Source organism: Equus asinus, chromosome 1 (genome assembly GCF_041296235.1).
Source record: "Equus asinus isolate D_3611 breed Donkey chromosome 1, EquAss-T2T_v2, whole genome shotgun sequence".
Classification (NCBI taxonomy): Eukaryota; Metazoa; Chordata; class Mammalia; order Perissodactyla; family Equidae; genus Equus; species Equus asinus.
The window spans coordinates 197,034,563-197,047,692 of record NC_091790.1 but is presented as its reverse complement, the minus strand read 5'-3'; the positions used below and the strand labels follow the sequence as shown (position 1 = coordinate 197,047,692).

Genomic DNA, 13,130 nt, shown 5'->3' with positions numbered 1-13,130 from the left:
TGTTTTCCAGTGAACCTCACTAATAAAATGTATTTTTAATTTCTACCTGATTCCTGTGTCTATTTCTCAATTTATTTTTTCAGACTTGCAGCAAGGAGAGGTCATGGTTACTTACCACTCCTAAAACACCAGGAGTAAATAAACCAAGAAGATATTTGTTGAGAGTGAAAAGTCCTGTGAAGGAAATAAACAGGGTAAATGATAGACAGTGACCCAGTTTGAAGGGGCTCCTGTAGATGGGATTGTCAGGAAATGTCTCTCCAAAGAGGAGACACATGGGTGCAATCTAAACAATGGAGGGGAGTCCACCCTGACTGCAGCCACACAGACCGCTCTTTGTACAGGGAACAGTAAAGGCCAGTCCCCGGGCAAGAAGGACTTGGTGAGTTCTGGGAACAGAAAAAATCAAATGTCCTCAAACCACAGTGACCAAGAGATTGTCAATTATTCATTATAATCCTGTTTATGGTTAAAATTTGGAATAGACATAAAAGTTTATAAATTGGAGAATGGGTTAAAATATTCTGCAACTTTGTAAAAAGCACAGAAAACAATGCTGCCATTTAAAAAGATAATATAGGTCTTTATACAGTGAAAGGAAAAGTTTTCCACGTAAAGTCAAACCATGTGTATATAATATGATCTGATTCATATTTTAAAATATAAGCACATGTCTTCTGTATCTATTTACACATATAAGGGTAAATTCTTTAAGTTAAAAAGGATACTGCACTTTCTCTCTAGAGAGTAGGATTATGCAGGGGCATACCTCTTCTATAAATTGTTTGCATATTTGCTGTTTGTTTTTTAATACACTTTATGCATTATCATGAGAAAAACAAGGTATTTTCATTTTGGAAACATCCACAATGTAATATACAACCATAGTTGCCCATCATTTTTGCTCATCTTGAGAGTAACCCTCATCAAATTTTAACAGGAATCTCAAATGTGAGCTGATTTTCTTAGAGCTTCAAATGGGAGAAATAAGTCACTCTATTATGATAAACAGCTATTATTGGACAGGAAAGGAGATATTGAAAACCTCAATTTCATTTTACTTCATAGAATTTTTTTCTGAATTGTACAGATAGAGAAAAAGATCAAGATCTTCTATTGACTAAAAGTAAAAACAAATCTTAAATCCAGTTGAAAATTATGGAAACATCCACCAAAATGTGAATGGGAGCACAAGCAGAGCAAAGGTCTAAGGAAGTGACTTTAGTCATAGATAGGAGCACATTTCAAAGCCCTTCTAGTTTTCTTATCTGTAATGTAGCTTCTGGGCATTTCATGTTAAAAACCAAAAGAAATGAAAACAACAATAAAATCGGTACCTGTACAGGCAGAATCAGAAGTGACAGGGAATTTAGTCGTCATCAAGTCCAGGTATCTTTCCATCAGGTTGTTAGAAAAAGACTCTTAGAATCAGCCTACTTTCTAGCGGGAACGTTGTATCCCAAGTCAGCTCATGAAATTCTGCTCTTTCCCTAGATACCGCTGGAGGACTCCTGTCAAACTTTACCTCTGTGAATTCCCTTTATTTACACTCCTATGCTTGCAATATGGCCACTAGTAGACACAGTTGATCAGAGTGCCATGAAATTGCAAATTTGAGCTACAATTGCTTCCTTTCATGTGAATTTGTGTGTCTATGCCTACATGAATTTGGTGTGCCTATTAAAAGGAGGTCGCCCTCTTAAAGTAACTCTCTAAGTTTTGGTTGGACACTTCACTGGAGCACCCAAAAATATCTTATAATGTCACTCAAATACTATTGAATTGATTTTATCTGAGCTGATAGATATACTTTGACTTATTAATTGATGTATTTTAATTTCATGCAATAGAGCACAACTTAAAGGACATATGTTGAAGTCCCAATTAGGAGATTGATGAAATGAGAAACTGCCCAATTTTCTGGACAATGCAAATTTAATGACAATGCATTATGGCCCTTCGTGGACACACCAAATGTTGTGTTAATCAGTCTCACTGAATCGAGCTGACTGGGATCTCAGAGAGATCTTAATCCCTGAGACTTCCAGGGGCATAGACACTGCATAAATTTTTAAGGATTTACAGATACAATACACAGAGAGATACCCACGTGAAGATTTCTTTAAGTGTCCATCCACTCTAGCTACACATTAAAGAAAGATCTTCAGTGCCCAGAATAAGGAGAAAAGTTTCATGGATATATTTTTCTCCTCTTCCACGACATGAAAATTTGCAGGGCCTGAAAAACAAAAGGTCCCTGAATGAGATGATGGGAGCATGGTTCACATGTTGGTCAGACCATCATTCTAATCCCGATTCTGCAAGGTGAACACGTGAGCTTGAGTAATTTACTCTGTGCTTCACTAATTCCTCTGTACATGGTGACAACAGATGTCTACGGTCTGATGTGAAGAACAAATACCATTAAACTGGTATATATTAGGAGTTAAATAAATGTGAGCTGTTATTAATAGTATTAAGGAGACCACAAAATTGAAGGCAAACTCCAAATCATTGGGATTAGAGACCCAACAAAATCATGGGATTGTAAACTCTTTCACATCTACCTTTTTCTTATGGTTATTTCTGAGTTTAAACTAAAAAGCATACATTTTACTTTCATTTCTATTAATGATTCTATATGCTGATTTTTAAAATTGTTTAAAAAGGAAATGGAGGAATCCTTTACAGTAACTTCACTCCTGGACTGAAGAAGAAAATACAGGTTTTAAAACTCAAATGGCAGTTCTGCCATTCCAAATATCCCAATGTGAGAGAGAGTGTGACCCTTGCGAAAGGAAAGGGGGCCATATTCAGGATATTTAGCAGTGAGCCAAAGTAAAAGTTTCCATTGATCAGTCTCTGAGTGAGAACCCTGGTCTGTCAAAGATGGAGTTCTCAGGAAGCACAGTTATCCAATTTTCATGCTTACTCAGAAATTACTTACCATCTCCAACTGTTACTTTAACACTCAGCTTGACCCTAACGAGAGGCACAGTTTAAGAAGCAAACAAGAAAACTTGAAATCTGAGCCTGACTTCCTGGGTGCAAATCCCAGCTTTGCTACGTACTAGCTTTGTGACCAATCTGTGCTTCTCTGTTCCTCAGTTCTTCCATCTACAAAATGGGGTGAATACTAAACCCTACCTCACAAGATAGTTGAAATAATTAAATGAGTTTACTCACATAAGACCCTTAATATGTGCTTAAAAATATATTTTAAGGGATTTGAAAACTATCATTGCAGGGTAACTTCTGGATCTAATAATCATTTGGAAACAGGTTAAGGAATCATAATGTTCCTCTGCCAAAATAAGGAACAAAAAGAGACACTGAGTTTCCCCATAAGACCAGGCCATCTGTCTCCTGGACAAGTGAGAAATGGGACCTGTTTGGTTAGACAATGTTTCTGAGAATCTGTGGGGCAGGAGCTTAGCAGCAGGGAAGGAAGATCAGTCTTAGGGCAAGCAAACCACTCTCCTCTGCCTTCAGCATCTTCTGTTTCTAAGAGGCACCTGGTACTCAAGGCCCCTGCAGTTCCTTGTCGCCTTTGAGCCAGTTGATTTATCACATGGATGGTTAGCTGACTCCTCTCCTCTGACACAGTCATGACAAAGCCAACAGCTGCCACATGAGGATGATGAGTGAGACATGGATGGAGGGTCCTAGACGAACAGAGCCATTGTGGCCACACCATGGGGATAGGTAGTGGTTCCTACAGATCCCCTCAGGCCCCTAGTTATGAAGACAGGCTTAGGACCACACATGGAAGGCTTTTAGTCACTGATCCCTGGAGCCAGTGATCTCATTCACTCCCATTACCCACCTGCAGACCCCTGCTCACGGTTGATGAACCACTTTTCCTTACAGTGGTACCATCTGTGTTCTTTTATCAAATGTGGCCTTGAGCTTAGAAGAAAGCTCACAGAGAAGCCTCGAATTGAATCTCCTCTCTAAAGGCGCCTCATGGGGAAGGGAAGCCCAGATACACAGCTCTCATCACTGAACTTTATGGGAGATTTGCTTCTGCAAGGAAGGGGCTTTCCTACCATCATTTGAACCCAACTCCCTGCCCACAGACACAAATAATGATTCAGGAGACAGAACCGAGGTGAATTATATCTACTCACATTCTCCCCAGAGAGATTTAAGCAGTTTGCTTCTTTCCTATGGGCAGGTGAACCCATGAATGCATTTCCCATGTCAATTCATTTTCTGCTGTCAGTCTCCCATGGGCATTTTTGGGTTTGTCTGGAATTTGTTTTTGTTTGCCTGGGATTGGGTGAGGCCAGGATGTCTCTAAACTATGCAAGACTCTAGCACAGAAAATAAAAAAAATTCAAGATTCTCTCATAAATTGATTTGTCTCATATGTATTTTATCAGTTTTAAAATTGTTCCACTCAATAATTCCTCCTGCTTGACAGCAGAAGAGAGGTTGTAATTCCTGGATCTCTCACAGGAGGTGACGCCCTGACCCTGTTAAGACATCGTCTTGGAGAAATAGTCTATCTCCCAATGGAGACAATGTTATTGCCAAACAATCACTGCACATTTATAACTTACAAATATTTTTGACTTGACAATTTAGATATGCTTCTTCCTTAATTTTCCTTAGTTTGCCCTCCATTTCCAATATTTCCAGATTTCTGAGCCACATCTTTATTTCTGCATCCCGGGTTAAGTGCTACAGTTAAAATGAACATCTCTCTCTCTGTCTCTTTCTCTCTCAGTCTCTCACTAAGTGTTAATATTTGATGATTTTCAAGTCCTTCTAGGCCTAATTTCCTAAGTTTCTACCTTAATCTACTTCTCTAGAGAGTCTTAGTTCTTCAAACTGTGGTGGAAGGAGCACTTCATAATAAAAGTAATCCACTTAATCTATTGGGGAGTAGTAAAAAGTGTACTTAAAAGGAGACAAATTGGGGTTATTTCTTTTCTTAAAATAATGTGTGTCCAATAGAACCACACTCCACTTACCTCCTTATTCTCCAACACACGCTCTCTACTTCTCTCAAGTCCTACTCCCAGTATTCTTCCTCTTGAAATTCTTACTCCTTGTTTCAAGTCCATTTTCTCCTTGTATTACCCATTTGACTTTAAACATAAAACCAATCTTTCAAAGCACTCATGGATCCCTCTTCAACTATCCCAACCCAAATTGGTCTTCTCTGGCAGACTAGAAGTACTTATTATAACATACTTCAGTGTTGTGCTTAAATAACTTATTACCTTACGTAGTGTTTATTGTTCATTTTCCATTTTTTACTAGCAAAGCAAGATTATTACAGAAAAAGAAATATCATTCACCAACACCCAGATAGAGCTAAGGATAAAAATTTACTGCATGTTCATTCAGTTATGCATAATTACCACTTAATTTCTTTTGATGAAGATGATATAATGACATTTAACACATCTTACTGTGGACCAAAGAGGTGTCATGTTTTGTCTCCATTTTTTTGCTTTTAATCTTTGAAATGGATAGAGCAAAAACATTTACTGTGGAAAATCTTAGACTTCATTTGAGTGTTATTAATTTTTATATTGAATTATGTTTTAGTAAGAATAAATATTACACAGCATGCTGGGCTTCATCATTTGTGATGGACCTTTATTGAATGAAGGTCAGTTTAGAGAGAAAGGTGTTTACAGATCACAAGATGACACCTAGAGCCGCACTTAAATATTATTTTAATATGTTGCCTTCTCTGAGACAATAATTCCTCTTTTGCAGGTCTTGAGTCCTGTCTTACTTAATTTTAGGTCTACTTAGCTCATAGAATTTCAATGGGTCATTTTAAAAAAATAAAATAACATAGGCGACGATGAGAAATTATTATTGCTTATGACTGTTTTCACCATAAGTTCTGCTATGGTATGCCTTTTTAACCATACGGAACTAGTGTAGCATACACTCCATCAAAACAAGGGAGTTAACCAAGAAAGAGGAAGATGTGAAATTAATGAACTAAGGAGTCCAACACAATCTAAAGGCAGATGGAATTTCTAGGAAATAACCAGTGCAAACAGAATGAGAAGGGAAATCTCCTGAGGGATGGATATATTGTCTGAGGTGGCTGAAGACAATACTCTATTCTGCGTTCATTCTTAAGGTTTGTTTATTTTGTAGAGTGATTTGGGTAAAAAGATAAATTGGAGTGATATAGTTGAAAGTCATTTAGTCAAGACAAGTACAAACCTTTGCAATAGGCAATGCGTATCCTTTAATTTATTAATGTGGCAAATTTTTTTCTTTGGTTGAATGTTAAACAATTCTTGCATTTTGGGGATAAAAATTTTATTATAATGTAATATTATTTTATGGACTTGTTTTCTAGTATTTTCTTTAAAATTTGCATCTATGTTTGTGAATAGGGTTAGACTGCGATTTTGTGTCATAATGTTTATCTCAGGTTTGGCATCAATGGCTTAAACAGTAAGAGTACTTATTCTCTCACTTTATAAGAAGTCCAAAGATCAAGAGTACTGGGTTTGTTAAGTTAAATGACCCAAAAAGGCATTTAAGGACCCAGGATCGTGAGGACAAGCTCACACTCTCAGGGTGCTACAAACCATCCCTCACACTGATCTCTTCTTCCCACAGATCTTGTCAGGACATCCTTCAGCTCTGGGTTCCTCAAACTGTAGACCAAGGGATTCAGCAGAGGTTTGAAAAGGCTGCAAAACAATGATAGGCTTTTCCTTTATTCTTGAGAATGGTTGGATTTGAGAGCCGGGTACATGATGACTGCACTGCCAAGGAAGAGTCCGACTATGCAGAGTTGGTAGGAGCAGGTGAGAAGGCCTTTCTGCGGCCCTCTGTAGACTGGATTGAGGATGGCAAATAGATGCACATGTAGGAGACCAGAACCAAGGAGAGGGTCCTGTCTAAGACAAACCCAGAGCCCATAAAGAGGACAGTTTGGTTGGGCCTAGTGTCAGCACAGGCCTATTTGAATATCCACCTGATTTGACGGAGAGTGTGGCTGATATTTTGTGGTCTAAAAAAGGCAGCATCAGAATGAGTGCAATATGGACCAGAGGCAAGAGGAATCTGAACAGCCAGCAAGTGGTGGCCAGGACAGTGCACACTCTCCAGCTCATGTTGACAGTGTAATCAGGGGATGGCAGATCGGCACCTACCAGTCATAGAATATCACTACCAAACTCATATTCTGTGACAGCACATGCCAAATACCGAACAATCTGAAGGACGCGTGGAGCGAAGGAGACGGTTTTCTTCTGCATTATAAGATTTGCCAGCATTTGAGACATTGCTGGAGGCATAGGACATGTCCACGATGGCCAGGTTTGAAAGAAAGAAGTACAAAGCTTGCTTACATTGCTGAAAATATTGAAGATAATTAAAAAAATATATACTGACATCTTAGAACCTGAGGTATTGACTTTGGGCAACAGTCAAGCCAATTTTTTTATTCTCATTTGGAGGACTGAGTTGAACTGTAATCTTCTCTAAAACTATCTTCTATTTCATGTTTCAGCAAAGACTATAGCTATTCTTTGAAGAATTTCTAACTCTAAAATTCTGGCACTTTATATTCCAAGGAAATATAATTATTTTGCTCAGAAAAGGCAAGAGACAGAATTGATTATATTTTTAAATTGTAATTACAATCAACTTAGTCTTAGGGGGGTGAACATGATGTAATCTACACAGAAAATGAAATATAATGTTCCACCTGAAATTTATACAAAGTTTAAACTAATGTTACTGTGACAGAAAAAAAAAAAACCCTGTGAATAAATCCAGTGGAAAAAAATTATAATTACAATCATATATTGGCAGCACATGAAGAATTTAGACATAAAATTGAAGAATTTAGAGATAAAATTACGACATAAAAACACTGCAAAAAGAGGAAGCATACACGGATGATGATCCTCTGCCTAGTAGTGTGTCTGTGTTGTAATTTATTTGGGCTTGTGAAAGGTCTAGGGCACCTTTTTGATTGGTTGTCTTTTTCAGCACATTTGTTTGTTTATAGTGTTGAAAGGTGTATATTTTATGCTTTGGCACTCTATATTTTTCAAATGAAAGTTAATTATGTTTAATTTTGTACTCAGTCTAGAATTTTATCACTCTTGAGGTAAAGTTCTGATGACGTCAAAAAATAGAGAAAAATTAACATCATGATACATTTTATAATAAAACTGAAAGTCTTCTTCATGTCAGAGCAAATCATAAACAAAACGTAAAGGCCACCTACCAAATGGGAGAAAATATTTGCAATCCTCTATCTCCTGAGGGGTTAATATACAAAATATGTAAAGAACTCATACAACTCAATAGAAAAACAAACAAAGAATCTGATTAAAAAATGGGCAGAGGATCTGAATGGGCATTCTTCCATTCAGAAGACATACAGATGGCCAACAGGTACATGAAAGGGTACTCAACATCACTAGTCATCAGAGAAATGCAAATCGCAACCACAATGAGATAACACGTCACACCTGTTAGGACATCTATTCTGCAAAACACAAAAAATAATAACTTTTGGCAAGGATGTAGAGAAAGGGGAATTCTTCTGCACTGTTGGTGGGAAGGTAAATTGGTGCAGCCACTAGGGAAAACAGTATGGAGGTTCCTCAAAAAATTAAAAATGGAACATATGATTCAGCAATCCCAATTCCGGCTAATAATCCAAAGGAAAGGAAAGCACTAACTCAAAAAGATTCTGCACCCCCATGGTCATTGCAGCATTATTTACAATAGCCAAGACATAGAAACAACCTAACTGTCCATCAATGGATGAATGGATAAATAAAATGTTGTGTGTATACACATGGAAGTGTGCACAGATACACACACCTCACAATGGAATATTATAGAGCCATAAAAAGAAGGAACTTTTGCCATTTTCGGCAACATGGATGGACCTTGAGGGCATTAGCCTAAGTGAAATAAGCCAAATACCATTTGATCTCATTTATAGATGGAATCTAAAAAAAAAAAACAAGGCATCATAAATGCAGAGAATAAATTGGTGCTGCTAGAGGCACGGGGTGGGGGGTGGGCAAAACGGGTGTAAGGGGTCACAAAGGACAAGCTGAGAGTTATAAAATAAATAAATCTTGGGGATGTATGTACAGCATGGTGATTATAGTTAATAATACTGTATTGCTTATGTGAAAGTGACAAAGATAACACCTTAAAAGTTCTTGTCACAGGAAAAAAACTTTATGACTATGTATGGTGAGAGATGTTAACTAGACTTATTGTGGTGATCGTTTTGCAATATATACAAATATTGAAACTTTTCAAAAAGGGAGAAACCCTAACTTATTGAATCCTCATTAGAATCATGAAGACAGTTGTTCAATATCATTTCATACAGCCAGAGGAACTTTTGCCACTGTGAAGGACAAATGGTGTTGGCTATATCCTAGTTGTCTCATGATGCTTAATGCTACTCCAAACCATCTTCAGAAAAGTTGGTTCAAACAGTACACAAATTTTGGTGGGAAAATTTTCAACTTCAACAGGATTAAATCTTACATTGTTAGAAAAATCATGACCTCAAAATACATGTAATGTTTAAGCAATATTCAAAACTCTTATTTCTGGAAGTATTTACATATTTGCTAATAAATTTCCTTTTTACCAAATCTTAAACCTTTAATGTATTTTAGGATTTTTATACAGTTCCTTGTTGGATTAAAGCTTTCTCTAACTTTTTCCATTTTACTCCTAAATTATTCCATCAAGTAATCTAGAGTTTCTCTAAACTCTTATTTCATTGGCCTCATAACTGGGGAGGTAGAGTCATGTAACTCTGCAATATTTTCTTTGTTGAAATTTCAAGTCTACTTTGGAAGTTGTCTCTCATGACATTAATTTTACTGCACTGTTTCCAGCTACAAGAAGGTGACTCAAAGTCACAGATGTCTAATACATAAGCCAGAGAAATGTATTGATATAATTTTCTTACATTTGTATTTTTTTCCATACATTAATATTCTTGGCTTCAAAAAATAAAGAGAATTCAATATTTCTTAAAAGAAAGACTAAATATTCCGATAATTTAGCTGTCCCATCTCCTAACATGGTCTTTAAAGTTTAGAGGATATGCTTTTCCATGGAACTTTGCCCTATTGTCAGAGATAGAATTCGGGCAATTACTATTTCTACATAAAATTCTAATTGGGAAATTCCTTTGAAAGTTTACTTCACAAATCACATATTTTAAAAGGAAAACCCCAGTCAAACAACACTCTCTCTACCCTTCACGTGGGCCTCTTCTTCTGCAGTGCTCGATACAAGGCGCCCTTCACCTGAGCATTCCTCAGGCTGTAGATGAGGGGGTTCAGCATGGGGTTAAACAGACTGTGAAACAGGGTCAGTATTTTCTCCCACTCTTTTCGTTGATTGGAGTCTGGGACCATATAAACCACCATGGCGATGCCAAAGAAGAGTCCAACCACACAGAGGTGGGAGAGGCAGGTAGAGAAGGCCTTTGTGCGGCCCTCCTTTGACTGGATCTTTAGGATGGCCCAGACGATGAACATGTAAGAGACTAGTATTGAGCAGAGGGGCCCGACTAAGACAAACACACAGGCAGCCAGGATAACCACTTGGTTGATCCAGGTTTCAGCACAGGCCAGCTTGAGGACAGATAGAATTTCGCAGAAGAAGTGGTTCACTTCCCACGGCCCACAGAAGGGCAACCTTAAGAGGAGAATTGCATGTACCAGAGCCAGAATAAATCCACATGACCAGGAAGTGACAGCCAGGACCGAGCACACTCTCCAGTTCATGATGCCAGTGTACTGGAGGGGGTGGCAGATCGCCACAAACCTATCATAGGACATCACCACCAAAATCAGGCACTCTGTGTGAGCAAAACTCCAATACAAAAATGTCTGCATAATGCATGGAACAAAGGATATGTTTTTATTCTGGTTCACAAAATTTGCCAACATCTTGGGCACATTACTGGAAGCATAGGACATGTCAATGATGGCCAGGTGTGAGAGGAAGAAGTACATGGGGGTGTGTAGACTCGGGTCCAGACAGATGAGTCCCAAGATCACGCCATTTGCCAAGAGACTGAAGATGTAGAAGAGGGAGAAGACCCAGAGGAGGAGCACTTCCACGTCTGCACTGAGCTCGAATCCCACCAAGACGAACTCTGTGACCCATGACTGGTTGCTTCCCATTCCCTAATGACAGTTTGTCAAGGACTGAAATGTGATAAAAGGGTCAGAACCAGAGAATCAACAAAAATTGGAGTTGTTTACCTGAAAATAAAGCTTGCTCCTTTGTCCTATTAACATGTTCCCATACATTTTGAGCTCTTCCCCATGTCTGATATTATAAGACGTTTCATGCTCTTCTAATACATTCCCCACTTCAGCCATGGATGCAGCCATTTCTCCAAAAAGTCTGATTACTTTTAGTGAAGAATCATATAAACCATTATCTGAATTTTAATATTTTATATTTATATCATGATTTTTGCCAAATTTCTAATGTCGTTACTGAAAAGAAGGAACATATAATTTGGGAAGGTATATACATTTTTATAGGGGATATCAGATTCTTATAACTACTTCTGAGAATATAATATATCTTAACTGACTTCCTTTATGGAGTCAAGTTTATTTCACTAAATTAACATTAACATTGAAGAAAATGGTCTTGAAATTCTTCAGTGGTTTATTTTTAGGCAAAACATATGTTTGTAACTCTCACCATATTATCAAGTTTATATTATTTTCTTTCTTTTATTCCTGGTTAGAAAATTACAGACTTTAACATTTTAAATTTAGAGATTAGAGTTTTAAGAATATGGCTCATTTTGTGAATAAGGTGGTACCTACCTTGTATGAGCTTTTGACATCAAGTTTCATAATCTTCTTAGAAAAACGTTATGAAACTGTATTTAAAAGACTAAAGAGGTAATATCCTGAAACATAAAATCACAGATGATCATTGTTAATGGTTGGTATGTACAGTTATACCTTTTACTGTACATTTATTTTCATATACATCATGAATTAAAAAAATACAGAAACAGCGTTGCTAGTTTACGTATTTCTTCCATTTAGAAACACCTCGGAATAATTTTCCATGTCAAAATATTTCTTTACAACATACTTAGAACAGGTGCATACTATTTCCTTCAATATAAATATTTTAATTTAACATATTATCTCCTCATTAGGTTTCTACAATATTAGGCTTCAGTGATTAAATTTTATACATATGAATTTATGTTTTTTTCATGAAGCTTTATAATAAATTTTGAGACTTGAAACTGCTCAGTCAAATCAATCACACAATTCACGTCTCTATGTGTAGGTATCTATCTGTTTCTAGTCATCTAAAAATCACACAAGCAAAAAACCCAGATGTAGGAAGACTTATTTCTGTAAGCACCACTCATTGGGAAGGGATGCGTAACTTAACAGTCACGACTCTACAATCCCAAGTTCACCTTTCCTTTGTGGTTGTCCCACTTACAGGGATACTCCTCTCATGCTGGCTCCCAAAGGGGCATTGAGTCTCTTTTAATGCTTTGGTGGAAGTCTGCTTAACATGAGGCTCCTTTGGTTCATTCTTATCTCAGCTTGCTATTAGATACTGAGGAGGAAGGAAAATATTAAATGGAAATTAATAGCCCACCAAGCTTAAGTTCAAGTTGACTTATAATGTGTATGGCTACTTGGTTAATCACTGAAATTCTCCTTTTTTTTTGAGGAAGATTAGCCCTGAGCTAACTGCTGCCAATCCTCCCCTTTTTGCTGAGGAAGACTGGCCCTGAGCTAACATCCATGCCTATCTTCCTCTACTTTACATGTGGGACGCCTACCACAGCATGGCTTGACAAGTGGTGCCATGTCGGCATCCAGGATCTGAACCCTGGGCCTCCAAAGCAGAACGTGTGAACTTAATGGCTGCACCACTGGGCCAGCCCCCGTTTTTTTTTTAAAGATTGGCACCTAAGCCAACAACTGTTGCCAATTGTTTTCCCTGCTTTTTCTCCCCAAATCCCCCCAGTACATATTTGTATATTTTAGTTATGAGTCCTTCTAGTTGTGGCATGTGGGAACCTGCCTCAGCGTGGCCTAAAGAGCGGTGCCATGTCTGTGCCCAGGATCTGA

At 37.7% G+C, this 13,130-nt stretch overlaps 1 protein-coding gene and 1 pseudogene across 1 annotated transcript; both read right to left on the bottom strand.

Moving 5' to 3' along the window:
* Nucleotides 1-6,559: 6,559 nt before the first annotated feature.
* Nucleotides 6,560-8,883, bottom strand: LOC106841897 (olfactory receptor 2A12-like; annotated as a pseudogene).
* A 1,367-nt stretch (nucleotides 8,884-10,250) lies between these two features.
* Nucleotides 10,251-11,183, bottom strand: LOC106841894 (olfactory receptor 2A2-like). Its single transcript, XM_014858159.3, has one exon. The coding sequence runs from the start codon at nucleotides 11,181-11,183 to the stop codon at nucleotides 10,251-10,253; it is 933 nt and encodes a 310-aa protein (XP_014713645.2).
* Nucleotides 11,184-13,130: the final 1,947 nt, after the last annotated feature.